The sequence below is a fragment of the Triplophysa rosa genome, linkage group LG20, assembly GCF_024868665.1.
Source record: "Triplophysa rosa linkage group LG20, Trosa_1v2, whole genome shotgun sequence".
Taxonomy (NCBI): Eukaryota; Metazoa; Chordata; class Actinopteri; order Cypriniformes; family Nemacheilidae; genus Triplophysa; species Triplophysa rosa.
In genome coordinates, this window is record NC_079909.1 from 8,235,778 (window position 1) to 8,260,633 (window position 24,856).

General features: G+C 39.6%; 2 protein-coding genes across 2 annotated transcripts; both read right to left on the reverse strand.

The window, feature by feature from the left end:
- Window positions 1–526: 526 nt before the first annotated feature.
- mrpl45 (mitochondrial ribosomal protein L45) lies at window positions 527–4,041 on the reverse strand. Its single transcript, XM_057362569.1, has 8 exons — window positions 3,919–4,041; window positions 3,450–3,645; window positions 3,223–3,340; window positions 3,021–3,119; window positions 1,687–1,735; window positions 1,426–1,575; window positions 1,152–1,325; window positions 527–1,048 (listed from the first exon to the last, which is right to left on the reverse strand). Exons 1-8 carry the CDS (start codon window positions 3,979–3,981, stop codon window positions 950–952), a joined length of 948 nt encoding a protein of 315 aa, XP_057218552.1. The 5' UTR covers window positions 3,982–4,041; the 3' UTR covers window positions 527–949.
- A 730-nt stretch (window positions 4,042–4,771) lies between these two features.
- npepps (aminopeptidase puromycin sensitive) lies at window positions 4,772–19,927 on the reverse strand. Its single transcript, XM_057362565.1, has 23 exons — window positions 19,583–19,927; window positions 17,070–17,154; window positions 16,860–16,937; window positions 16,547–16,668; window positions 15,599–15,706; window positions 14,391–14,591; window positions 13,182–13,278; window positions 13,066–13,099; window positions 12,717–12,831; window positions 11,867–12,031; window positions 11,558–11,662; window positions 11,373–11,433; window positions 10,925–11,034; window positions 10,781–10,844; window positions 10,544–10,683; window positions 10,067–10,201; window positions 9,359–9,578; window positions 9,136–9,278; window positions 8,939–8,995; window positions 8,700–8,807; window positions 7,723–7,878; window positions 6,407–6,454; window positions 4,772–6,102 (listed from the first exon to the last, which is right to left on the reverse strand). Exons 1-23 carry the CDS (start codon window positions 19,865–19,867, stop codon window positions 5,956–5,958), a joined length of 2,784 nt encoding a protein of 927 aa, XP_057218548.1. The 5' UTR covers window positions 19,868–19,927; the 3' UTR covers window positions 4,772–5,955.
- Between the last annotated feature and the right edge of the window lie 4,929 nt (window positions 19,928–24,856).

The following is a 24,856-nucleotide window of genomic DNA, read 5'->3' on the forward strand; positions in this document are numbered from 1 at the left end:
GTATTACATTTAGTCGGTCTAAAACAGTGATTGTGCGTCAAAAGGTTTCAACCATGTCAGTACGCAAATGAGCGTTCTAAACTTATTTACAGAGCGCATTTTCTATTTTGGCCGCGCATGCGCATCACTTATGTGCATCCCTGGGTAAGGCTATGTAGATTGTTTATGCATTAGTAGAACCACTTAGTACCACAGTTCTTACAGATCACAAGTAACATCCACATTAAACGATAAAAGTACCTTTACATTACTGTCTACTCTTGATTTATATGGAAATAAAATGCAAGTGTCACCAAATCCTAAAATAATGTTTTTTAAGTTTAGTAATAATGACATTTGTTACACATTCTTTTCGTTTTGAAAAATAGTGTTTAACGTCCCTTTGTGTATGAATTTAATGAATGTAATTGTTCTGTTAACATGTTAAGGCTATTTAAACTCTGCTTAAATGCTGCTTTCTAAAAATAACAAATATTAACATAAGTATTCAAATGCACTTAATTCCTGAAAATGATTTGATGTTTTACAGTAGCTTTTTAATGCAGGAGCATTAATACAGTGCTTTTGTACAGTCCATTTTAGTAGTCAAATGAAGTTTCCATCAAATTCTGTCAATGTAAAATATGCATCACATTATTTTTATATTCTTACAAAATCTGTGAATTGATCATTCTGAAGTAAACTTTTCAACTGCACAGATCAGCTTTAACTTCAATTTCATCTGCAATTAAAGTAACAGCATTTGTAGATATTTCTAATTTTATTTTTCAACATTACCTCCATACCTTTCTTGATAAATACATTTCAAAAAGGCAGTTCATAAGACAACACAAACAACATTTTAAGCTTTCTTAAATACAATAATATTTATTGTGGAAGATGAACAGTAGAAATCAATATGTACACAGAGGGGCTGTGGTGGGGTGGAGTAAGGCAACACCTTTCAGAATTACTTGTACCACTGGACTGCCTTGGGCTTTGGTATCTGGTAATTCAGATCCACAAAATCCTCCTCTGGCTTGAGTTTAGGCCCAGGAATCATGACCGTCTGTTAAAATAATAAGAATAAGACCACAACAAACATGAAGCATCCTAGCTACATGGCAACAATTTCATACTAAAATCAACGTTATAGAATGCATTTCACTGACCTTTATAATAGGATCTTTTGGTGGAGCCCATGCTGGAACAATCTTGCCGTGAAGTCTCCATAGTCCATAAGGGTTGACCAGATGCCTTTCCAGCACTAAGTACTCCAAAACATCTCTCGGTTCCTCCTCATCCCCAAGCATCAGTCGACCAAAACGATCATATATCGCTAATGTCTGAAAGATGCCAAAAGCAGACGGAAGATGTCAACTGATGAGCATCACACAAACATACACCCACTTACTTTACACACAGTTCATATTCATCTTGGCTCACCTGTCTCGAGTGCATGCGGAGAGTCACCTGACCATACAGGTTGCCCTTACTGATCATGTCAGGGCATCGAGCATGAACCACCCGCGGAGGTTCCAATGACTCTATGAAACGCCAGCGCAGAGTCTTATAACGGTTTCCCCGAACCATCTCCTGCAAAACATTTACATGTACAAGTGAATAAACTAAAACACTGGAGTGTGAAACAATGTTAATGACTGATTTGGACTTTGGGCAAACAATGAGTTGAGCTGCACAACTTACAGGGTAACATCTCTCAGTCACCAAAGAATGAAGCTTTTCTTTGTTAAACCTGTAAAGAATGTTAAAAAACATTTATGACAATCAACAACTTGCATGGAAATTTATGAAATTAAAGGGGTCATATGACACGGCTAAAACAAATATTATTATTTGTTTTACATTTACGCATTTGGCAGACGCTTTTATCCAAAGCGACTTACATTGCATTATACTTTACATTTGTTTCTGATTATGTGCAATCCCCATGACCTTGGTGATGCTAGCGCCATGTTCTAACCACTGAGCCACAGGAAAGCAGTTTTAAATGTAATGTAATTTGTATATACACGATTTAAGGTTCAAAAACGCTGTATTTTCCACACACCGTGCATGTTTGTGTCTCCTTTTTGCCCCGCCTCTCTGAAACGTGCAGATTTTTTACAAAGCTCATCGCTCTGAAAAGCGAGATGTGCTATGATTGGCCAGTTAACCAGTGCGTGGTGATTGGTCGAATACTGCAAGCGTGTGATGGAAATGTAACGCCTCTTACCATATTTGGAACATCAGGGGCATGTTCAAGCTCAAACCGGTTTGCAACGTTTTGCTATGGTTTCCAGGTTGAACGACACGTTTCCTGGAAACGGTTTGCAACGGTGGGAAATGATGCATTTTCTCTTGTTTGGTGGGTGTGTCAAGAATGTCGGCCCAATCAGCAGCAACATGTATATAACCCACGCAGTATTAAAGAGAAAGCTCGCACAATGGGTCCAAGTAAAGTCGTTTAAATGTTTTTAAACACGTTAAACGTTTAAAGAAGAGATGTATTTTGTGGTATTAAACACGTATTTATTCCGATTTCATCAGGCTCTGAAAAATTCTTCAAAAAGAACACAAAGAATGGCCTTCTCAGCTGCCATAGTTCAACTCTTGCGTCATCACAACAGTGTCCAACCGCACCACCGTTTCCGTTTAAAAAACGTTTTGTTGGGGCTGAACGCAGCCCAGGTTCCAAAGAAATTGTACTGACAGGTACGCCCACCTTACTTGCGTATACATTTTGGTGGTCTTAGTCAAGCTATACTACGAACTGATGTAGATGTGTGGGGGTGTGGATACACGAGGCGTTTCAGGCAGGTCTGGGTGAGCATTTGGTTTAAGATAGAATGCATGTTTTGTTCCCACACTTTAATTTTTGCAATTTTCATGTCTATTACATGCATGGGCAACTTATAACACACCAAACACAGAAAAACACGTATTCGCGCCATATGACCCCTTTAAAAAATACATAACTACAGTGAAGCTACAAAGCAAACACTGCTGTACATAAGCAATTTTAAGATTTTAAACCTTACTGAGTGAGTGCTGCATGAGCCTCAATAAAAATCTCCTGAGCTCGTACTGGGAACTCCTTCGTGGAGAACTCAGGGTCATGGTCCTTTATTTTACGAATCCTGGTTCGAGGGAAGCCATAACAACATTAGTGAAACATAATCCTATTAAACTACAGTCTTGAAAACAGTTTACAAAGAAGCAGTGAGGCAGAGCGGTACTTACGCCAGCTGTGACGCTGCGCTCTGACGCAACTGTTCTGCGCGCTGTTTCAAACCTTCTTTAGACAGTGCGGACAGACGAGCATCTCCCTCAGGCGGAACATAAGGATCAAAAATACCCGCTGGGGAAAAAAATCACATACCTTTTGTAGTATAATAATTAATAAGGTGCTATGTCCACACCTTTGATTGGTATTAAACATGTGCACACAATGACAGATTTATGTCAACCTGTGCATGAGATGTTGATCGCTCTCTCCATGTACTCCTGCCGGACCACCACACCCGAAGCCCGGGCTTGAGCTTCCTGCTCAGCTTGTGTTTTCTGTTTCACGTTCACAGCCGGAGGAATGAAATGGCGCTTTTTAGTGCGGATCGGAACCACCACCGGCCGTGACAACCGAGCGTCCAGCAGAGGCGCAACATACTGAAACAGATGCGAGAGGGATTTTAATATTACAGCAGGATGAATTGTATGTTTTACAATCATGGTTGGTTCCTCACATTCTCGACCTCAACATGGAAAACCAATCAAATTAATTAAAACAAAATAATCAGCGAATCATTCATGAGCAGCATGCGCTGCTGCAAGTTCAAACTGCCATGTTTTCATTACTGCTGTAATCCACCCGCAACACACACATACTGTGTATATTGCAGACAGCTTCCTCGCTAATGTAACATTTAAAAAATGAAATACCTTTATATTATGACATGTTGTTAAATGCAGGGATTTCAATGTCCTACATATGGACGTCGCCATGTTCTTTCTGACTCCTTCGCGTATAAGCAAAGGAAACGTCGTGTGAATCTGTTATGTGCGCCTCCAGAGACGGGGAGAACTACTACAGCGTCTGACCCAAGTTCAGCCAAAAATAACAATCCTGTCGTCATTTATTCACCTTCATGTCGTTGTAAAACGTGTATATGAAGATATTTGGAGTAATGTTTCAGAAGTTTTGTGTCCATTCAGTGGAAGGCATTAGTAATGTGCATACACTGAACACATACTTATTGATAATGTGAGACGAAAGGTTTATTTTACTGGATTTCTTTGTTAAGATTGAGAATGGGACGAACAAATCACGTAGGCGACTTCTCATCAGTAAAGTCATGAAAGTAACAGTAGACAGAAATAGTCCATTGCACAAGATTTCTCTCTTGCATTGCGATTTCTTTATTTCCTCTTTATAGAGGAGTTTTTTTTTGCAATAGTGTTATTTAAAATCTTGTGAAATATCACTATTATTCAACTTAAAGGCCTGCTTTTTCAAATCATTATATGTCGCTTCTCCTTTCTCTTCAGTGGCTGATAAATAATTCTAAAATCATCTCATCTTTTTTCATACATCTACTTCACAGTTTAAAATAATAGATATTTGTATTCATAAATGATGTGTCTTCAAAATTAGACACTTTTTTTGAATCTTGATGCAAGTCTACATGCATAGGGTGCAAAGTCATCTGACTACAACACACAAATACAGTATACAGAATAACCACTTCTCATACCAAATTCCATTCTCACATTACATTTGTGCCCATCTTCTATCTTCTTTTCTCATCTTCTTTAATGAACATCAATTGTATTTTTAAACAAAAAGCACATTTCAGGGAAGGATTCAGAAACAGAATTTGATAATTATGATCTCACATGAAGTCATGTTACAATTCATTCTGTGTCTACCATTCAACATGAGCCCATTGAATCTCGTAATTTACTGCTGTGACCATGCCCTTAATAATCACTTATGCAAAACAGAATAACCAATTTAAGGCCTCAGGGTTTGCTAACAGGTTGAATCATCATTCTGTGGGTCCTACATTTGGAACTGAGGCCCACTTGCTTGTCATGTGTGGTCGCCACCAAAGTAAAAGAATAATTAAATACATCATTGTTTCTCTAACAGCATTGTATTATCATGATAGATGCTAATGACATGTATGCATTTTTGTGTAATTTATATTCCCCCTATTGATTTATTTCTGCCGTTTCTGAAGGGATAAGCCATTGTAGGTGTGCTGTAGAACAGTTGGTATAGACGTACAGGAGACGAGGATAAAGATCGGAGATCATAGCATGTATATATATATAATCACATTTCAGATTACTGAAGGTCTCAGAACTAATGCTTGCAGTATACAATATACACACAGTACCATGCTTATGCGTCTTCTGTCCTAACCGTCACTAACGATGGGATTCAGAGCCGTTACCATAGAGTCCATTCCGTCATCAGTGCATCCCAACCTTTAAACCCCATTCTGCCCAGTCACGGACGAGGATTCTGGGTAAAATGTGTGTATAGTCATGACTAATAAAACAGGAGGTCATTTTTGTACAGAATAATAAACAAACTTAAAACTGTGTATATCAACATCATGCTTTTTCTATTGGTGTACAGGAAATAGAGGATTGTGTCATAATACCAATGTAAGAGAGTGGTGCCATATTGAGGAAATGATGTACATGCATTACCAGCTCATAAAACAACAGAGAATCACGTTTCAGTCACAGCTCTGTTCGAGCGCACTTGCGCCTCCCGCTGGCCGAATGGGGAACCATTCCACACTCGTGACTGACAAACAGTCTGGCTTCCTGGACTCTTTATTGACTCTTGGGTAATTCTTAAGATGGAGTTGCAGTTTTGTAATCATTTCCGTTTTTGCTTAAGATAGCCAGATGATGCTCATTTTGGAGTGAGTGAGCAGGTCAGGGAAAGTCAGAGTTCAGAGGTCAGACGGGGGGCGCTTTCCGCTGCAGCATGTAGTGGTGGATGTCGTCTGCATCTCTCTTGAGCCAGGCAGTGTTCAGGAGAATGTTCTCGCAGCACTGCTGTACCGTGCGCTCGGCTGCCGGAGCGTGATGACTTTCAAAGAAGCTCTGAAAACACCACAACATTTCTGTTAACTAAGAACAAGCACCTGCAGGGGTTAACGGCTTCTTATCATTTATATACATACATTTAAATTGAATAATTAAGCAGGCACGTTTTAATTAATACAAAGGTATGGTTGGCTAATTTCATTCAAACATACAGACACTACTTGGAAACGTATCAATGTCTTTGCATTACATATCAAATTATGAAAATATTTATATTTGAGAATGTAAAGGTAAATATAAACAAATCCAGGTGCAAGTTTTAACATTTCAAGGGCGTATCTGAATAGCAAATGACACTCACTTTAACCTCAGCAGCCATTTTATCTATCGCAAATCCATCCACTGTCAACTGCAGTGAAGAGACATAAAACAATCAATCATCAACACTGCTACCATATTATGTATGCAGATAATAATGCACATACAGCCGTTGAAAAAATGAAGAAATTGTTCCAAAGGTTCATTTCATCAGCATTTCTAAATGTATTGTGACCAGTGTCTGTTGAATTTCAACAAAATCAAACCTCAGGAGTGACAAAGTCATCCAACAGCAATGTGAAAGACTGACAGCATGACAAGACACATGAAAACTGTGATAAAAAAATAGGTTATCACATAAAACATTTTTTTGAAATTTTCCTAAATACATGTAGAAATATTACTGTTGTATTGCTTAAAAGTGAATATGAACTTGTTTTCTTTGCAGTTTTTGAGGTCTGAAAAAAATAATATTTTGACCTGTTTCTCCAGTTTTCATTTTCTACAAATAAATGCAAATAGAAAATATTTTTATTTGAACTTTGGGAGAAATATTGTTAGTAGTTCACAGAAATGATAATTTTACCTAAACACATACCTGGGTCTAAGACGTTTAGATGTGCCCATCAAAAGAAATTTACAAAAGTCCATATAAAGCACATTAAATGCAAGTAAAATATCTACTTTATGGTTTCAACTAAGTTTTTGGAGAATAAAATGTCGAAATTTGGTTGAAATAATGTTACATTGTCCCGTGTAACACAATATTTATGTACAAATTCAAACAACATGCTAATTCTGACTTGTACATATTAAAATATATAAAAGAATAAGGGAGCATATTACATTTTATTATGCCTTAAATGAGTAAGAAATTCTTCTTGACAAATGGGCAAAACCTAGGTGGCAAAAACTAATTAGCATTTGGGGTGAAAGTCTTTTAATATGTCATAAATTGATTTTTGTTGTAAATAGGCCTGACAAGATTGTTACACTGAATGACATTTTAGTGGGCGTCTTCTGTAAATCAGGGAAAATTGTAGATTAATTTTTTTCTCAGAAAAACAAAAACGCAATTAAATTAAACAGAAAACTTTTTCATTAAAAAAATTCAAAGCAGTATTACACTTTTTGTTGTTATGCTTAATCCTTTTTTGTCTTTGACCCGCCTATAGATAGTAATTTTAGAAAAACGAAAAATAACTTTGAAATGGTCTCTTAATTTTGTCCACGGCTGTGTGCACACATATACAGTACAATACACATATAATTACAATTATATAAGTGAAATATTCGCATAAATATGTCTTTTAATGTTTTTATAATTGCATCTCTATTCATATACTGCATTTGTCTCACCTTGATGAGTCTTGATATGAGGAAGCCACCCTGGTAACGGTTATGAAGTTCTTCCCAGTTGTCCTTAACAAATTTCCATGCAGCTTTGCGACCCTGTTTGCTGCTTCCAGCAACTCCACCGATAACGGACACGGTGTCCTGGGGCCGAACCTCTTCCTAAAAATAAACACAAGTGTTCACACTTCTGAGGATATTTTCAACAGATTAGGCCTTAGTTCTGAACGATAATGTCAGATTTGACTTCATTTTTTTGGAAATTTGAATTCAATGAGAGAAATTATGATTTTATTGATCTTTTGGCCTGGGGGCATAAATGTAAAAATAAACACAAATCACAAGAACAGAAGCAATATAGAGCCTTAAACAATTAACAAGAAAAATGGAACAGAAAGTACTTTTTTATTGTGTAACAGGTTACCGAGTAATGCGAATCAGCTGCACTATTGTGCAAAAAATAAGATGTACATACAGATCAATGCAACTGTGAATATGTCCATTAATTTCATAACAACCGTCTGGCTGTGCATTATCCCACTTATTACATGGCTACTTACTGTAAGTAAGTTACTGAACATGAAACAATGATTTGAAATATTACCTCATTTGTAACGAATGCAGACCTTCTGCTGGGAAACACTTTCAGTTTCAAGGCAAGACAAATGAGACGAATATGTAATTTGGTTTAATCATGTTATTAAAAAGGCAAATTTAATTTATGTGTAATATTAAACTGCACCTGTCAAAATGACGTGCAGTACCCTGATGACCATGCATTATTCATTTTGAGCAGGCGTTATCGTGGATTAACTGACCTTGGAAAGTCCTGACTGCGGCCACCTAATGCTTTATTGCCTCAATGCTTCCTGCCATTTCCCTTGATCTGGTCAAATATTTCACACCCCATACAACGTGTTTGTAATGCTTTAAAATTCCTCACAAGCTGACCTATTTACTCCAGTGAGGGTGTGTGTGCATACCGACAGGGCGAAGTTAAGCACTCTCTGGATGAGGTCAGGGGCAGGGATGGCTCCCAGCACTCTCTCAATGCGGTTTTTCTCCTCCTGCATGTCTGCTTGCTTATGAAGCTGACAACATAAGAGAATTTCGACATTTCAACTCGCACAATGCACAGACATTCAACCAGACATTCGGTTCTATTTTTATAAACCTGCTAATTAAAATGCAGCTTGACCTTCAGAAAGGAGCTTATCATTACCTTTAGCATAGTGTCAAGTGTTGTGCTGTCTCCGTGCTTCAGAACTGTTAAATACACCTAGAAGGACAAAGAAAAATCAGCAATGTGCATTTTCATGCACATGTAGATCTAGCAAAAGATCGTGTAAGTGCAATGAAGATGTAGGAAACATGTCTGTATTACAAACGGTTGTATAAGGGGGATGCTGACGGACTCACTGGACTTCTGAGGTCTGCAGAAAGGATCTGTTTACCCTCCACGTGCTCTTTAAATCGTCGCCGGGCCTCCTCCAGAGTGGCCTTATGTCCTGCTTTACCCAGCTTCCCCAGCACCAGACCTCGCAACAGGGCGTCCAAGTGCCCTAAGAGACAGAAAAGAGTACATTCACACATTCACTGAACTTCTCGTGCACGTTGAAGGGATAGTTCTTCTTTCTCTCACCTTCTCCAGGCTTGCTATCCCAGCCCAGCTTCAGGCCGATAGGGGTGAAGAGGTCTCGGATGAACTCCTGGATGTCCTCATGGAAGTCAGTGTGTGAGAGCAGAGAGGACAGAACACCCAGATTACAGCTCAGGTCACTCCACACCGTGTAGTTTGGCTCATTCACAAATGCTTCCATCACTTTCAACACCTCCACAGTACTGATCATACCTGCACGAGCCTGAGGGTGTGAGAAAGTGACACGGGGTGTGTGAGACAGCCAAACACAACCAAAAACAGAAGGTGTTGATACAGACCATTTTGTAGAATAGCAATATAAAAGCTTTTGACTAGATGCTAAACCATATAGTGAAACGCACAATTAACACATTATCAATGCATTTGACAATATAACTTCCATAAGATGTTGTAACTTGAGACTCGAGACTAAAAGACAGACCTGGGGCCAGTTGCATGAACTTAGCCGCCTGCGTCTTAACAACTAGTCTCACTGACTAGCAATTATTTAAGACCAATCCGTCTTACTTTTCAGATTTCAATTAGACCACTCTTTCTTTTTATGTAACTGACTTTAAGAAGTTATGGCCAGTCTTGAAGAAAAACTGGATGACAACTTGTAAGACTAGTCTAAGTAGTTTATGGAACCGGCCCCTGCACATGGACTCTGACTGGCTAAACAATGACTTGAAGGCATACGTGGTGACTCACCAGAGAGAAGAGGTCGTTTTGAAGACCCAGACGGTCCACAGGCAGCAACGTGAGGTCTCGAATGCCAGGCAGCACACTCTCCAGCATGGCTGAGCTGTACTGGATCCTGTAAAATCCCACTGTTCCTGGATTGATCTGCACACACGAGAGCACACTCTTCACAAACAGATCACACAACCCTTAAGGCCGTTTTTGTTGCTTTAAGATGTTTAAAATAAACACTCTTTTGACTCACTTCTATGTGTATATTTCACAGTATTGTCCAATAGGGTGGGCCGTTACTAAATACGAATAGGTTTCATGTCTCAGTACAGATACAGGTACAAAAGAAGCAAGAAAATCCTGTTTTTCCACAATACGACTCATTGTTCCGTGGATATGGAATATATGGATATAAGTGAGAATACCCTACTTTTTAAGTTATGCAGCATATGTAATAATGACATAACCGTGAAAATACACACACAGCAGCCTGACCTTAATCCAATGATCAGGTGCAACATTAGGGATGGTAACTGTGGTTTCAGGCTGGTCCAACAGAACTTTTATCTTGGTGCAGCTTGGGTCCTCACTGGTACAGATGCTGATGGGAACCATCCAACTGGGGCAGTCCTCACCTAAAACACAGAAAAAAAAGAATAGAGTATAGCTCTAAATAGGCTATAATGTGTAAAACACAAAGTCAGGAGTTTCAGGCGTAGTTTTTGGAAGTACCATTGTGTGGTCCACTAGCACAGAACTTCTTCTGGGAGATTTTCAGAACACGGTCACTACCGTGCTGGAAAAAAGATAAAACAATTATTTTCAGCACTGTTATTGTCAAGACAACATGAGAACGCGTCTTTCCATAAATGCTACCTGCTCTTGATCCACAACTATAATAGGGAAGCCCATTTGTTTGGTCCAGGAATTCATCACCGCTGCAATAGGCTTTCCACTTGCTTGCTCCAAACATTCCCACAGGTCCTCTGGGATGTGGAAAGAATGAATGAATGAATGCCAGTGTCACACCCTTTATTCCGGACTTCACAACAATCAGCAATATAAATGCAACACTAGGGCCAGATCACACCCTTTGTTTTAAGTAAATGATGAGAGAATGTTTGTTTTGGGGCAAACTATTCACTTTACAACATTCCTATTGTTCTCTACAGTCTCTGATCTGGTACGTTATCTGGTACTTATAGGTAATAATGTCACACTGTAAGTTTTCCAGTGTTTAAAATACATTTAAAAAACCAGCGTTGTATCACCTGTCAAAAAGTGGATTCTATACAAAAGAAATGCCTAAACCTAGAAGACTCACCGGTAAATGCATTTTTGTGCTGAAACTTCAAAAGGTAAGCATTCATTCCCTTTCTAAAATCCTAGAAAATGATAAGCAGAACGAAGCTTTAACGATGTAAGAATTGAAACTCTTTTATTTTTTTAATTTAGAGTGTTGCAGACTTCCACGTCCTGCTGGACGCGCAAGGACATGTGACCTCTCACCTCATCGCCGATGTAGTTATGCAGCATGCGAATGACAGACGCCCCTTTGCTGTACGATATGGCATCAAATATCTCGTCCACTTCTGAAGGATGTCCGACGTCAACCTGCCAGTCACAATACACACACACACGTTATGAAACATGACCCGGAGATCAATATTTCATTAGGGTCTGGAATTGAAACGCTGTAAATGATACAGCTGAATAGACAAACATACTGACAAAGTACAAATCAAAACTTCCTGCTGCCCACACAAACACTCCAAAAGCAACAAACAGCAAAGAGATGAATGGAGACATCATACGGACCTCAATAGGGTGGCTGTTATCTAACGCATCCAGGTCCAGAGCCCTGGTATAGTCTGCAGATACAAACTGGGTCCAGATGTCGTACTCAGGGAAACAATGGTCCACACAGAGGTACTCGATCCAAGACGCAAAGCCTTCATTGAGCCACAAATGAGTCCACCATTCCTGCACAGAGACACAATCTCTCAGTACTATAAATAAACTACAGTATTTCAGCTACAGGTATATAAAGAGCAGTGTAACCCAAGGAAAACATACTGTTAATGTTAATATTTGATACTATTCAATTTCATGATAGCAAATGAGACACAAAATTGAAAATGACCTGTTTTGGTGTGTATCTTACAGTTCTAGAAACGCATCTTTGCATCAGTGTCAGAGTAACTATTAATCTTCTATGACCCTTCAAGTCATTTTTGATAAGGATTTAAATCATTTGTAATTATTGTACAGAGATTTAAATGCAATGATGTTAGGTAACCATCTCTGGAATCACTAAATGAATGTTTTAATAGATGAATCGCTATACTTCTTACTCGGGTTTTAGATCAATGGACAAAGTGATGTGGCATACAGGAAATTTTTAACTGGCTTAAGTGCTCAATACACAACCAATTAAATATTTTATTGCACAGCAAAACTAAAAACAATTACACTCGCTATAAGAAAATCCACTGTTTTCTGTAACTTTTTACGATTTTTCTAATTTCATGACTTTTCCAGGCCTGCAAACATAAATGCCCCAGGTTGTTTCCAGGGCGTTTTTCCAAATGGGAACCCTGATGTCATCACTGTAAAAAGCTGACACTCGACGCTCAGTCTTAACCCAAAAATAATTCATCACACTCACCATGGTAACCAGGTTCCCAAACCACTGATGCGCCAGCTCATGGCCGACTACCAGGGCGACCCACTGGCGGGACGATGCACACGAGTTCTTTGGGTCAATCAGAAGAGCTGTCTCCCTACAAGAAAGCAGACATCAGTTTATAAAACAGAAAATAAACAAACAAAAAAAAACCAGAATGCAGAATATAATGCATCTCATATCATTGATGTACGCAAAGCCATCAACATGCTACAAATTATTTATTTATGAACATCTCCTGAATGGCTGCTTTGAAAAGGCAAATGCTTCCGTTTCCATGAAGATTTACCAGGTTTTAGGTTTGCTATACACGTTTAATCTAAAACGTCACCTGTAAGTTACAAGGCCCCAGTTTTCCATGGCACCTACAAAACACAAAAAGTTAAAAACTGGCAATGTCTATTAACTAAAAAGACTTAAATTTGCATATAAAACAATAATACAAACCGGCAGCAAAATCAGCAATAGCGATTAGATCAATTTTAGGCAACGGATAAGGAACATTGAAATAATCTTTGTAGAACGGAAGGGTCTTTGTAGCAACCTAAAAAAACAAGAACATTTTTTGTTTTAGTTTTCCCATAGGTTAACACTTTTATAGCCTTTTAAATGAAATTACAACCACAGTCAGCATTAAATAATCACTCTTACAATCTAGACTAAAACTAGACAAGAAAAAAACTAAACAAACAGAAAACAGGTGAATTCGTTTTAGAACTGTAATATCATTTTGTAATCCAATATAGTATGTTTGTGCAGGCAGTGTAAGCAATATCTGATAAATCCACCTTACTTTCTATAGTAATGACTTATGGGACATTAAGTGTCAATAGCCGGGTTTCCACCGCCCTGGTTTTATGCGCATTTTGAAGTTTTGCATCAGAAACGAGTGATGGAAACACCAAATTTCGAAACAAAACCGTTTTCACGCTCGCTTGAGATGGTTTTTCTTTTTTGCGAAAAAGAGTTGATGCGAATAATGGGAGATGGAAACGCATTTGAAGCATCTGAAATGTTGGTATGGTCATGCCTGAGCAAAGTTATCAAAGTATTTCTGTAACTGCCTCCCAGAACTGTCACAACTGCGTTTTCAAACAGCAGACGTCCACAAAAGCACCGCATTTATTGCGTTTCATCTGCTTTTAGTAATTATTAAATAGGAAAATTATTATATTCAGTGGCATCTCTTACTTTTCTAACTGATATTTAGTTGCAGTTTATAAGAAAGTGACGGTTGACTAGTTGGATGGAAACTTTGGATGGAAACCTGGCTATTGTGAAGAAAGATAACTGAAAACAGCAACATTTTACTTTTGTTGCTACAAGTCTTTTTTTATCATGTATATTATGAAATTTTCGTTCATACAACTGTAACAGTGAAAACATAAGGGATGTCCAAGGTCATTTTAGTTTACCAAAACTTAAACAAAATAAACATAAAAGCATAAAAATATGCAAATGAAGTATTTTAATAAAATGGCAATAAAACCAAAACTCTGGGGACATGCCGGTTTTAACTGCAATTCAAATCACATGTAGATGTGGGTTGGTTTGTTTTGCTGTTTAGACTGTAAACAACTAAACAATTTTGATGCCTGTCTAGTAACAGATCATCGTGTCTCAGGTCAACAGTCACAGACAGGGTAGCTCCAGTACCTCCAGTGCAAATTTCCCCTGCTCTGCCTTTCCAACAGGCGTATAGACACGGACCGTCACGCCGTCCGACGACTGGCTTTCCACAAAGTCATACTCGCCGATGACGAACGCCACCAGGTAGGTGGACATGATGGGAGTAGTTGCAAATTTCACCTCCACCAGATTTGGCTCCTCTGGATATGGCTTTCGATCAATAACATTCTGCACAGACAGAACAACAAGATTAGCATACTTGTCAAATAAATACCCAGTGTTAGTAACAGGTATATTTAGAGTATAAAAGCGTTTTGCCGATTCAGCCACTAGTTCTTCTACATTTGCAAATCAAAATCTCCCCTTCAGAATCCTGTTGTTAATGAGTCAACTAAGAGGCACTTTCTTCAACCTTTTGGACTAAACCAAAATAGCATTTAAATGGATCGTATCATAATGTTTATTCCTTCATATTTGAAGTATTTTCCACCCTCTCTCTTTCTAAACATCAAATTAACAGCTCAGTTTTTGCTGCTGCGCTCCTCGGGAACGCCTCTTTTGCATGTGAAATGAGTAAACAATCTGTGACCAAACAGTCTGTGCTGAAACTGAAATGAGACACCTTGTTAAAATAACCTTTTCTTGTTTTACACATTGCAGATTTGAAAGTTCTGCACACAGCCAGGAACAACAAATATTGTAGTTGTTAGCAAATAATCTTTTATGTTAATGTTAGTTCCTCTGGTGTTTAGAAATAATAACATCTAACAAAGCATCTTCCCATTTCCTCATAATGACTTAGCAGGCCAGGTTTCTCAATGTCTAGTGGGTGTCAATGACATGCACATTTTTACAGCTGATTTTCATAAATGACTCTTTGAACTGGGGAGGAAGCTTTAAAAAATCTTTTTATAACATATTTAGCTCTTTCTTAAAAGAGTCCTTCAAACAACTGGTTTGAAACGGAGAAGAAATGTAAAACTTTTATAACTGGCTATTAGATAAGATCCAGTCCCAGGGGAGAGAGTGAAGCAACCCATATGGAGGACACACTACAGGTCAGGCTCAAATCTGCCTCAACCGCATGAGCGCCAAGGGTCATAACTCGGACAGATAGTGTGCGCTGGCTACAATGCCTTCGAGGTCGGTGTGAGATAATAACAGTAATGTCAATCAAGTCATTTAGGGACGTTTGCTTCCAGCGGGAGAGATTAAAAAAAGAATATGACACATACCATATTTGACAAAGCTACTCTGTCCTTAAGGACGATGAGGGTGATGTCAAAAGTGGCTTTGATAGCTGGTTCATCCCAGCAAGGGAAAGCTCGACGTGCGTCCGTAGCCTAAGAATGTGGGAGACAGAGACAGATGGAGAGAGAGCGTGAAAGAACTCGGGGTGAGTGGGAGCTGCAGCTAAGGGATTCAACCATATGCAAAACCACACAGCATCAGAGACATAGAAAAAAACACACGTATATTAACATAAAAACACATGGTATTTGTCCTTTTCTCTCTGTTCTTTTCCAGTATCAATTAGGGGTGGGAATGCTTGAGAACTTCACAATGTGATCTGAATATGTAAACCACTACCTGATCCCAAAACTTGTTTATAAATGTATTAATAACAGCGATAATAATGGATTATTATTAATTTTATTGACAAATAACTTCAATGACTGTGATACAGATATATATGCTCTTTATACACTGTATCTTGGTTTAAATACCCATGTCAGGGAAAACAGATTTTCTGCAGGTCCAGGATCTGAGAATCGATTCAGAATCGTCAGAAAGAATCACGACGCTTCAGAGAATGTTTTTACTTTTTTTATTAGGAATTTATATGGCTTCCTGTTTCATTCTAGGCCTCAATCTAAATCCACTGCTACAACTTGTATTTAGTGAATTGAAATAAAACTCACAGTATTACTACTAATATAGTTTCGTGCTGAATGATTTATTGCTCATGTTTTCCCTCATTTGTAAGATGGAAAATCCTAGATAAAAACATTAGCTAAGTGTATATTTATCTTTGTCTAGAGACAACAGTCAAGAGCTCAAAAGAGAGCGAGCTACAGCACGGAAAATGACAAAGGAAATGACAAATGACAAGACAAAAGCAAACATTGGCAGAGATGGTGATACAGCAAATAAATGAACGGTTCGCACCGATTTGGCTTTACCTCAAACTGTGTAACAGCTGCATAGCGAATTTCTCCAGAAGGAGTCGTATATTTACTCCTGTAAAAGCCTTTCATTTTGTCGTTCAACTCTCCGACAAAGTCTATTTTCAAAGTCCCCGAACCTGGAAAACAAGAAGCCCGTGAAAACAAAAACAGAGAGGGGCCCACAGCAATAAGGGCCCATTCATGCATTAACAGGAAGTTGATAAAGCCTTTTTCATGACAATGAACGGACTATAGCAACTAATTACACAGCAATCGTTGGCTTGACAGCTGCTTTGCTTTTGCTCAGACCACATCGTGAGTTCTTTACCTTTCTGCAGCGTGCTGGGAAAACATAGGGTCACTTTCTCATCCTCGTTTTGGTAGTTAAATCCCGTGGCATTAATTTCTAAATAAATAGAGAGAGAATGAGGACAGTTAATCCTAACAGTCAAAACCCACTATAAAGCATTAAATGCAGGTTAAACCAGCAATCAGCCAAAAGTGGAGAAAAAAATAATGGATGGATTTTTTTACTGACCTTCTCCCCCTTCAAGCACAAACGAAGCAGTAATTATGTCAATATCGGCACAGTTCATCACAATTTGATTTGTCGCTTGTGTAACCTGCCAAGAACAATGACACACTGTTATGTTTTCATCATTTATATACATCCAGTTGTTTTATGATCTAGAGTTTCAGTCTTTTCTAGTTACCAGATAGCTTGTATAAATGCTTTTTGACATTGCCTTTGTCTCAAACTGTATCAGATAACACCCGTGAAAAGGAACAATCTCTCTTCACGTACATACAGCAGAGAACAATCTTGCAGGAAGATGCTACTGTAAATACTAGCAAGTGTAGCTCTACGGCCACGAATACACCTTCAGGATTGATGTGGGCGGAAGTTCAGTCAAAAGACTTTGGAAGATCATCAAGTTTTGTTGGTGGTTTATTAGTAATGAGCCGGTACAAGCAACAAATAGGAACATTTACATTTAAGAATTCAGCAGACATGTTCATCTGAAGCCAACTTCAAGATATATATTTTATCAGTACATTCCTTAGGAATTGAACCCATGACCTTGATTTGGCTGTTGTGGTGGTCTACCAGTTGAACTTCAGGATGTAAATTAAACAAGAAAATACAAATAATAAATAAAACAGAAAATACAAATAAGTTAAATAATACAGCGTTATAAATCCATAGACAATGTGTGTACAGTACATATGCAACAGCCCTGTTAATCTTTGCACATATCAATGAAAACCTTCATAATGCACTTTCTCTCTTTTATTATCCAGACTGGAGACTTTCATGAGTAAGAGTAAATATAACACACAGGGAAAACAACTGTGCTCAAAGCTCTGCTGAGGCTCAAGGGCCATCCCCTGCTGCTACCGCTATGAAAATCTGACGTGCGCATATATAATCAGATTATGAATACAAAGAACAACAGTTAGCATGGCCTCTTGTGTTGCAAGAGACTGTTTAAGAGTGCATTAAGTGCATGAGGCAGGGGTGAAACTCTCCCGGGACGATCGATAGCTTTCATACTCTTCATATGCTGCTTAGATAAATACAACTTAGATCTTTGCACCCCAGAATCGCTTAATCAATCCTTCTAAAACTGGTCAATCACCACATATTTTATATACTTATGCTTTTTGTTTTCCTAATGTTGACCCAATTGCTTCCATTGTTTACCCAACTTGTAAGTCGCTTTGGATAAAAGCTTCTGCTAAATGACTAAATGTAAATATTTTTAAAGCAATTGTATTCTAGATTACAATATGCTTTGTGTTATGAGACTTGAAGCTATCAAAGTGAAGCTTTACACAGTGCTATCAGCCACTGTTCGCATTTATAAACGTGAGCCATATCAGAGTGGGTATGATGGTCATAATGGTTTATGGCATTGTGTGTGTATGTGTGTGTGTGTGTGTGAGTGGGGGGGTAGTTAATCTCGTGGTCTAATAAGCATTGGTGTCTAGATAACATCAACAGCAAGGCGACTTTCACGACAGATCTGCATTGCAGTGGGGTTTTAAATGAGTCAATGTGAACATGTGTTGGTCTATTAAAGGCTACACAAACAATGTTGCGTAAAGGGCATTGCTAGACGCCGGACCTCAGTATAATCACACGTGCCCGTGTTTTTATGGTCTGTTTACTCGACCAACAACAGAAATTTACCCAGGTATCCGTTGTAAGCGATAAAGTGTGTGCCATCTCTCTCGCTCCCCCTATACATATACACACAAACATTTGTGGGATGATCTTTCAGCCTAAACTGAAAAAAAAACATCAATATATTTGATTCCTGAAGTCAAATCACATATCATATAAATACGTATTTATATATAATTCACATAAAATGATACACGACCTTAACATCTTAGGTTTAATGAGATCTTATTTAAGGCGTTGGTGAATTTCCGACCACAAAGTCCACACTGAACCTTCCTCGAGACTACGCTGATTATAGTGAGCTATAAAGTATCATTTAAACTGTCGGAAGGGCTCAGAGTGACTCAGGGGCTTGCAGACAGAACTGATTCAACGTCTCGGTTATGCATGTGAAAACTATGACCTCGAACCAGGTTAAAACACACGACATCTGTGTGCATTTACACTAGAAATAGACTGTAAACGTGGTTTATGACAGCAGCTCTGCGGGCTAGCCGATGCTAGCACCGAGGCGCTAATTAGCGCTTTAGCTTGCGGGGCAACAAACTGCTTATTTCTCTTTATTTTGAGAAGTCGACTTTAGAGTCCACAAGGGTTTAGATATTTCAACCGTACACGATCTAATTCAAACCTCGGGAGACTCGTAAAGGTTAAGGACGTCTCGTGCGAACCCGCTGTTTGGTTCACGAGCAGGGAACTAGTCAACATTAGCAGCAACAACGTTATCAGCAGCTTAACAGCAGTTAAACCCAAACTGAAAAACTCAAACTTCATAAACATGACACGACATGACATCGCGGCCCGGTCCAGAGGGGGTGACAGAGGGACTAACGTTAGTTACATGACATAAGGTTCAATATTACCTCTACGGCTGCCTCCAGTTTGCCCTCAAAGGTGAAGTCGATGAGGTCGGGCTTGAGGCGCAGCCCGTAGTTGACGGGGTAGACTTCGGTGGGCAACCGCACGAAGGGACTCCGCTCGGGCATGCTGAATAATGTCGATGCGCTGTGAACAGAATTAAAACTGCGGACTAGGAGTATGCTTGTTCGGAGAGTTGGAGACACGGGCTTCGATAGTGGAGTCGGATTGCGGGGTAGGGCTAGCCGTATGAGTGACAGAGACACCCGACAACTCATGGAAAACAACATACAAACCGTTGGAGATGGTGCTCGTTGCAACCCGCCCCTCTCGGTGACGGCCACAGCAAAGACAACCAACTGAAGTAATCGCCCCTGGACAGGAAAAAGACTTCATGACATGTCGATGTGCCGTTTGAGCTGTAGAGGGCGGTGGGTCTCAACCTTTTTTAATTTCTCAAACAGTGGCGTTAATTCATAGAATATAACACTTCTATCCCCCTTATACACAACAATCTTTGAAGCCCCCCTCACAATTTCTACGCAAATAAATATTCGAGCCAATTTCAACCACTTTCTAGTCTGTCTACAATCTACAAAGTAGTGTATTAGTTACACAAGATTTCATTTTTAGTTGCTATAGCTAATTATAATGCTTTATTTGTCTCATTTTAAATAATTTAGAGTTCTTATGGAAGTTTGTTAAGAGCCCCTAGTGGGCACTGGTTGAGAAACATTGTCATACACTAATGGTCTATATACGCTCATTCACTGTGCAAAACAAAACAAGAATTTTTGAATGACTGCAATATTCATGCACACTCTTAAAAAAAGGTGCTTCAAAAGGTTCTTCGAAGTCACAGAGTTCCATAAAGAACCTTTAACACCTGAAGAACCTTTCTGTTTCACAAAAGGTTCTTTGAGGTGAAAAAAGGTTCTTTAGATTATAAAAAGGTAGAAAGAGATGTCTATAAAGAACCTTTGACAGAATGGTTCTTTGTGGAACCAAAAAAGAATCAGAAGAGCTTTATTGCCAAGTGTGCTTGCACACACAAGGAATTTTCTTTGGTGATGGAAGCTTCTAGTAGACATTCAGCACAATGACAATACAAATATAATAAGATTTACAGTCTAAAAGATTCTAAAATATGCATATAAGAGACTATTGTACAGAAAATAGGGGGTTAATAAGAGACATTGTACAGGGTAGTATATAGTAGAATATACATATTGACAGATTGCATGTACACTTGTGCAAATGGATAATGTTGTAAGTAGAGGTAGTGTTATATACATGTAGAAATAAAATGTACATATAATACGGCACTATAGTGCACAGCAAAGGAGTAGTGAAAGTGGAATATTGCTCTTAAGGAGCAGTTGTTTAGGAGGGAGATTAACAAGCTGCTTCTGTGTCTGGAAGTCCTGGTGTTTGGTGCTCTGAAGCGCCGGCCAGAGGGCAGCAGATCAAAGAGTTTGTGTGCTGGGTGTGTGGAGTCAATGATGATTTTTCTTGCCCTGTTTTTCACTCTGGAATCATACAGGTCCTGAAGTGTGGGCAGAGGAGCACCAATAATCTTCTCAGCACTACAAACTGTCCGTCATAGTCTTTGTAGGTCTGATTTGGTGGCCGAGCCATACCAACAGTCTTGTATAAAGTACTTGAAAGCAATACTTGAGTAAAAGTACAAGTATCTTACCAAAAAATGACTTTGGTAGAAGTTAAAGTCACCCTTTAAAATATTACTTGAGTAAAAGTCTTAAAGTACCTGACATTTATTATACTTAAGTATCAAAAGTAATTGTCTGATATAACATGTACTTAAGTATTAAAAGTAAAAGTAAAGGTATTTAAAAAAAAGTGAACGGTTAGAATTTTGAGGTAATTAAATCAAAGCAAATCTCAAGTTCAACAAAATGCACGGTGCTTTTGAAGATGTGAGTAATCCTGAAGGTTCCTCTGTAACCTGCCATTAATTAGCCTAATGTGGTCTAAAAAAATCCCTCCACCGGTGTAACGCTAATTTACTATTCGGCCGCCACTTAGGCTATACCAGAAACCGTTATTAACCATTTCAGTATTATGTGTTGAATTAATTCGGAGGGAAAATCATTGGTGTTGTTAAATATCTGCACATTGGCTAATCAGAAAAGTTAACTAGCACACGTTAGCCTGGCCATCACGTTAGCCAGATATCTGAACAGTCTTATGATAACTAATTCATGTTAAATAACGTGAATTGAATGAAAATTAATTTAACCTACCTCGATGTGCTTCTTCAGGTTGGACCATTTCAATACCGAACTTAGTGCGGACACCCGATCGGCATCGTCCACTGCATCTCAGAACTCCCGAGCTCAAACGATCCTCCAGCCTCAGACTCCCAGTAGCTTGGATTACAGGCTCGCGCCACTGCACCCGGCAAGTGTTCAAGGTGTCAGCAAGCGAATTGAATAAAGTGTAGTGAACGGAGCGCGCCCTCTAGTTCATGACATAAAAGTTTTAAACTTAGTATCAATATTAGTGTGAGGAACATAACACTTCTCCTGCCCTCTGATATTTCCAGACTTTGCATCAAAGGTCTAAATACAAAAAGTTACAGTTACATTAAAGTATTTATTTAGAACAGGCTGTTAGCGCATGTCTGAAAAACATGTTTTGGTATAATAAGCACAAAAGTCTGGGTCTCGCTGTATCGCACAGGCTGTACTGTAGTGTCTATTCATAGGTGCAATCCCACTACTGATCGGCACAGGGGTTTTGACCTGCTCCGTTTCCGGCCTGGACCGGTTCACCCCTCCTTAGACGACCTGATAGTCCCAGGCTCCCCCAGGAACACCATATCGATACCGAACTTAGTGCGGACACCCGATCGACATAGTCCACTGCAGCCCAGAACCCCTGAGCTCAAACGATCCTCCAGCCTCAGACTCCCAGTAGCTTGGATTACAGGCACGCGCCACTGCACCCGGCAAGTGTTCAAGGTGTCCGCAAGCGAATTGAATAAAGTGTAGTGCACGGAGCGCGCTCTCTAGTTTATAATATAAAAGTTTTAAACTTAGTATCAGTATTAGTGTGCGGTACATGAGAGTTCTCCTGCCCTCCAATATTACCAGCTTCATCATTAAAGTTCTCAAAACAAATAAAAACATTTGTGCATATTTAAGCTAAAGTCTCATTTAAAAGAAATAATTTATTTAGAACAGGCTGTTAGCGCATATCTGAAAAACATGTTTTGGTATAAGCACAAAAGTCTGGGTCTCGCTGTATCGCACAGGCTGTACTGCAGTGTCTATTCACAGGCGCGAACCCACTACTGATCAGCACGGGGGTTTTGACCTGCTCCGTTTCCGGCCTGGACCGGTTCCCCCCTCCTTAGACGACCTGATCGTCCCTGGCTCCCCCAGGAACACCATTTCAATACCGAACTTAGTGCGGACACCCGATCGGCATAGTCCACTGCATTCCAGAACTCCCGAGCTCAAACGATCCTCCAGCCTCAGACTCCCAGTAGCTTGGATTACAGGCGCGCGCCACTGCACCCGGCAAGTGTTCAAGGTGTCAGCAAGCGAATTGAATAAAGTGTAGTGAACGGAGCGCGCCCTCTAGTTCATGACATAAAAGTTTTAAACTTACTATCAATATTAGTGTGAGGAACATAACACTTCTCCTGCCCTCTGATATTTCCAGACTTAGCATCAAAGGTCTAAATACAAACAATAAAATAAAATAAAATGTGTGTGTATATAGCTTAAGCTGTTAAGTTATAGTTACATCAAAGTATTTATTTAGAACAGGCTGTTAGCGCATGTCTGAAAAACATGTTTTGGTATAATAAGCACAGATGTCTGGGTCTCGCTGTATCGCACAGGCTGTACTGTAGTGTCTATTCACAGGCGCGATCCCACTACTGATCGGCACGGGGGTTTTGACCTGCTCCGTTTCCGACCTGGACCGTTTCACCTCTCTTTAGACGACCTGGTATTCTCTGGCTCCCCCAGGAACACCATATCGATACCGAACTTAGTGCAGACACCCGATCGACATAGTCCACTGCAGCCCAGAACCCCTGAGCTCAAACGATCCTCCAGCCTCAGACTCCAAGTAGCTTGGATTACAGGCACGCGCCACTGCACCCGGCAAGTGTTCAAGGTGTCAGCAAGCGAATTGAATAAAGTGTAGTGCACGGAGCGCGCCCTCTAGTTTATAATATAAAAGTTTTAAACTTAGTATCAGTATTAGTGTGCGGTACATGGGAGTTCTCCTGCCCTCCAATATTACCAGCTTCATCATTAAAGTTCTCAAAACAAATAAAAACATTTGTGCATATTTAAGCTAAAGTCTCATTTAAAAGAAATAATTTATTTAGAACAGGCTGTTAGCGCATATCTGAAAAACATGTTTTGGTATAATAAGCACAAAAGTCTGGGTCTCGCTGTATCGCACAGGCTGTACTGCAGTGTCTATTCACAGGCGCGATCCCACTACTGATCGGCACGGGGGTTTTGACCTGCTCCGTTTCCGGCCTGGACCGGTTCACCCCTCCTTAGACGACCTGATAGTCCCAGGCTCCCCCAGGAACACCATATCGATACCGAACTTAGTGCAGACACCCGATCGACATAGTCCACTGCTGCCCAGAACCCCTGAGCTCAAACGATCCTCCAGCCTCAGACTCCCAGTAGCTTGAATTACAGGCGCGCGCCACTGCACCCGGCGAGCACTCGAGGTGTCAGCAAGCGAATTGAATAAAGTGTAGTGCACGGAGCGCGCCCTCTAGTTTATCACATAAAAGGTTTCCAACTTAGTATCAGTATTAGTGTGAGGTACATGAGAATTCTCCTGCCCTCTGATACTTCCAGACTTAGCATCAAAGGTCTAAATACAAACAATAAAATAAATTGTGTGTGTATATAGGCTAAGCTGTTAAGCTTAATTTACATCAAAGTATTTATTTAGAACAGGATGTTAGCGCATGTCTGAAAAACATTTTTGGTATAATAAGCACAAAAGTCTGGGACTCGCTGTATCGCACAGGCTGTCCTGCAGTGTCTATTCACAGCCGCAAACCCACTACTGATCAGCACGGGGGTTTTGACCTGCTCCGTTTCCGGCCTGGACCGGTTCCCCCTCCTTAGACGACCTGATTGTCCCAGGCTCCCCATATCGATACCGAACTTAGTGCGTACACCCGATGGATAAAGTCTACTGCAGCCCAGAACCCCTGAGCTCAAACGATCCTCCAGCCTCAGACTCCCAGTAGCTTTAATTACAGGCAC

Coding starts and splice junctions, on each gene's coding strand:
- mrpl45 (XM_057362569.1), bottom strand. CDS start 3,981: ATGGCGACGTCCATATGTAGGACATTGAAATCCCTGCATTTAACAACA. Junction 3,120..3,222: donor AGCGCAGCGTCACAGCTGGC/GTAAGTACCGCT, acceptor CCCTCGAACCAG/GATTCGTAAAATAAAGGACC. Junction 1,576..1,686: donor TGACTGAGAGATGTTACCCT/GTAAGTTGTGCA, acceptor AATGTTTTGCAG/GAGATGGTTCGGGGAAACCG.
- npepps (XM_057362565.1), bottom strand. CDS start 19,867: ATGTTGTTTTCCATGAGTTGTCGGGTGTCTCTGTCACTCATACGGCTA. Junction 16,938..17,069: donor TGTGCTTGAAGGGGGAGAAG/GTCAGTAAAAAA, acceptor CTATTTATTTAG/AAATTAATGCCACGGGATTT. Junction 13,279..14,390: donor AGGGGAAATTTGCACTGGAG/GTACTGGAGCTA, acceptor TTGTTTTTTTAG/GTTGCTACAAAGACCCTTCC.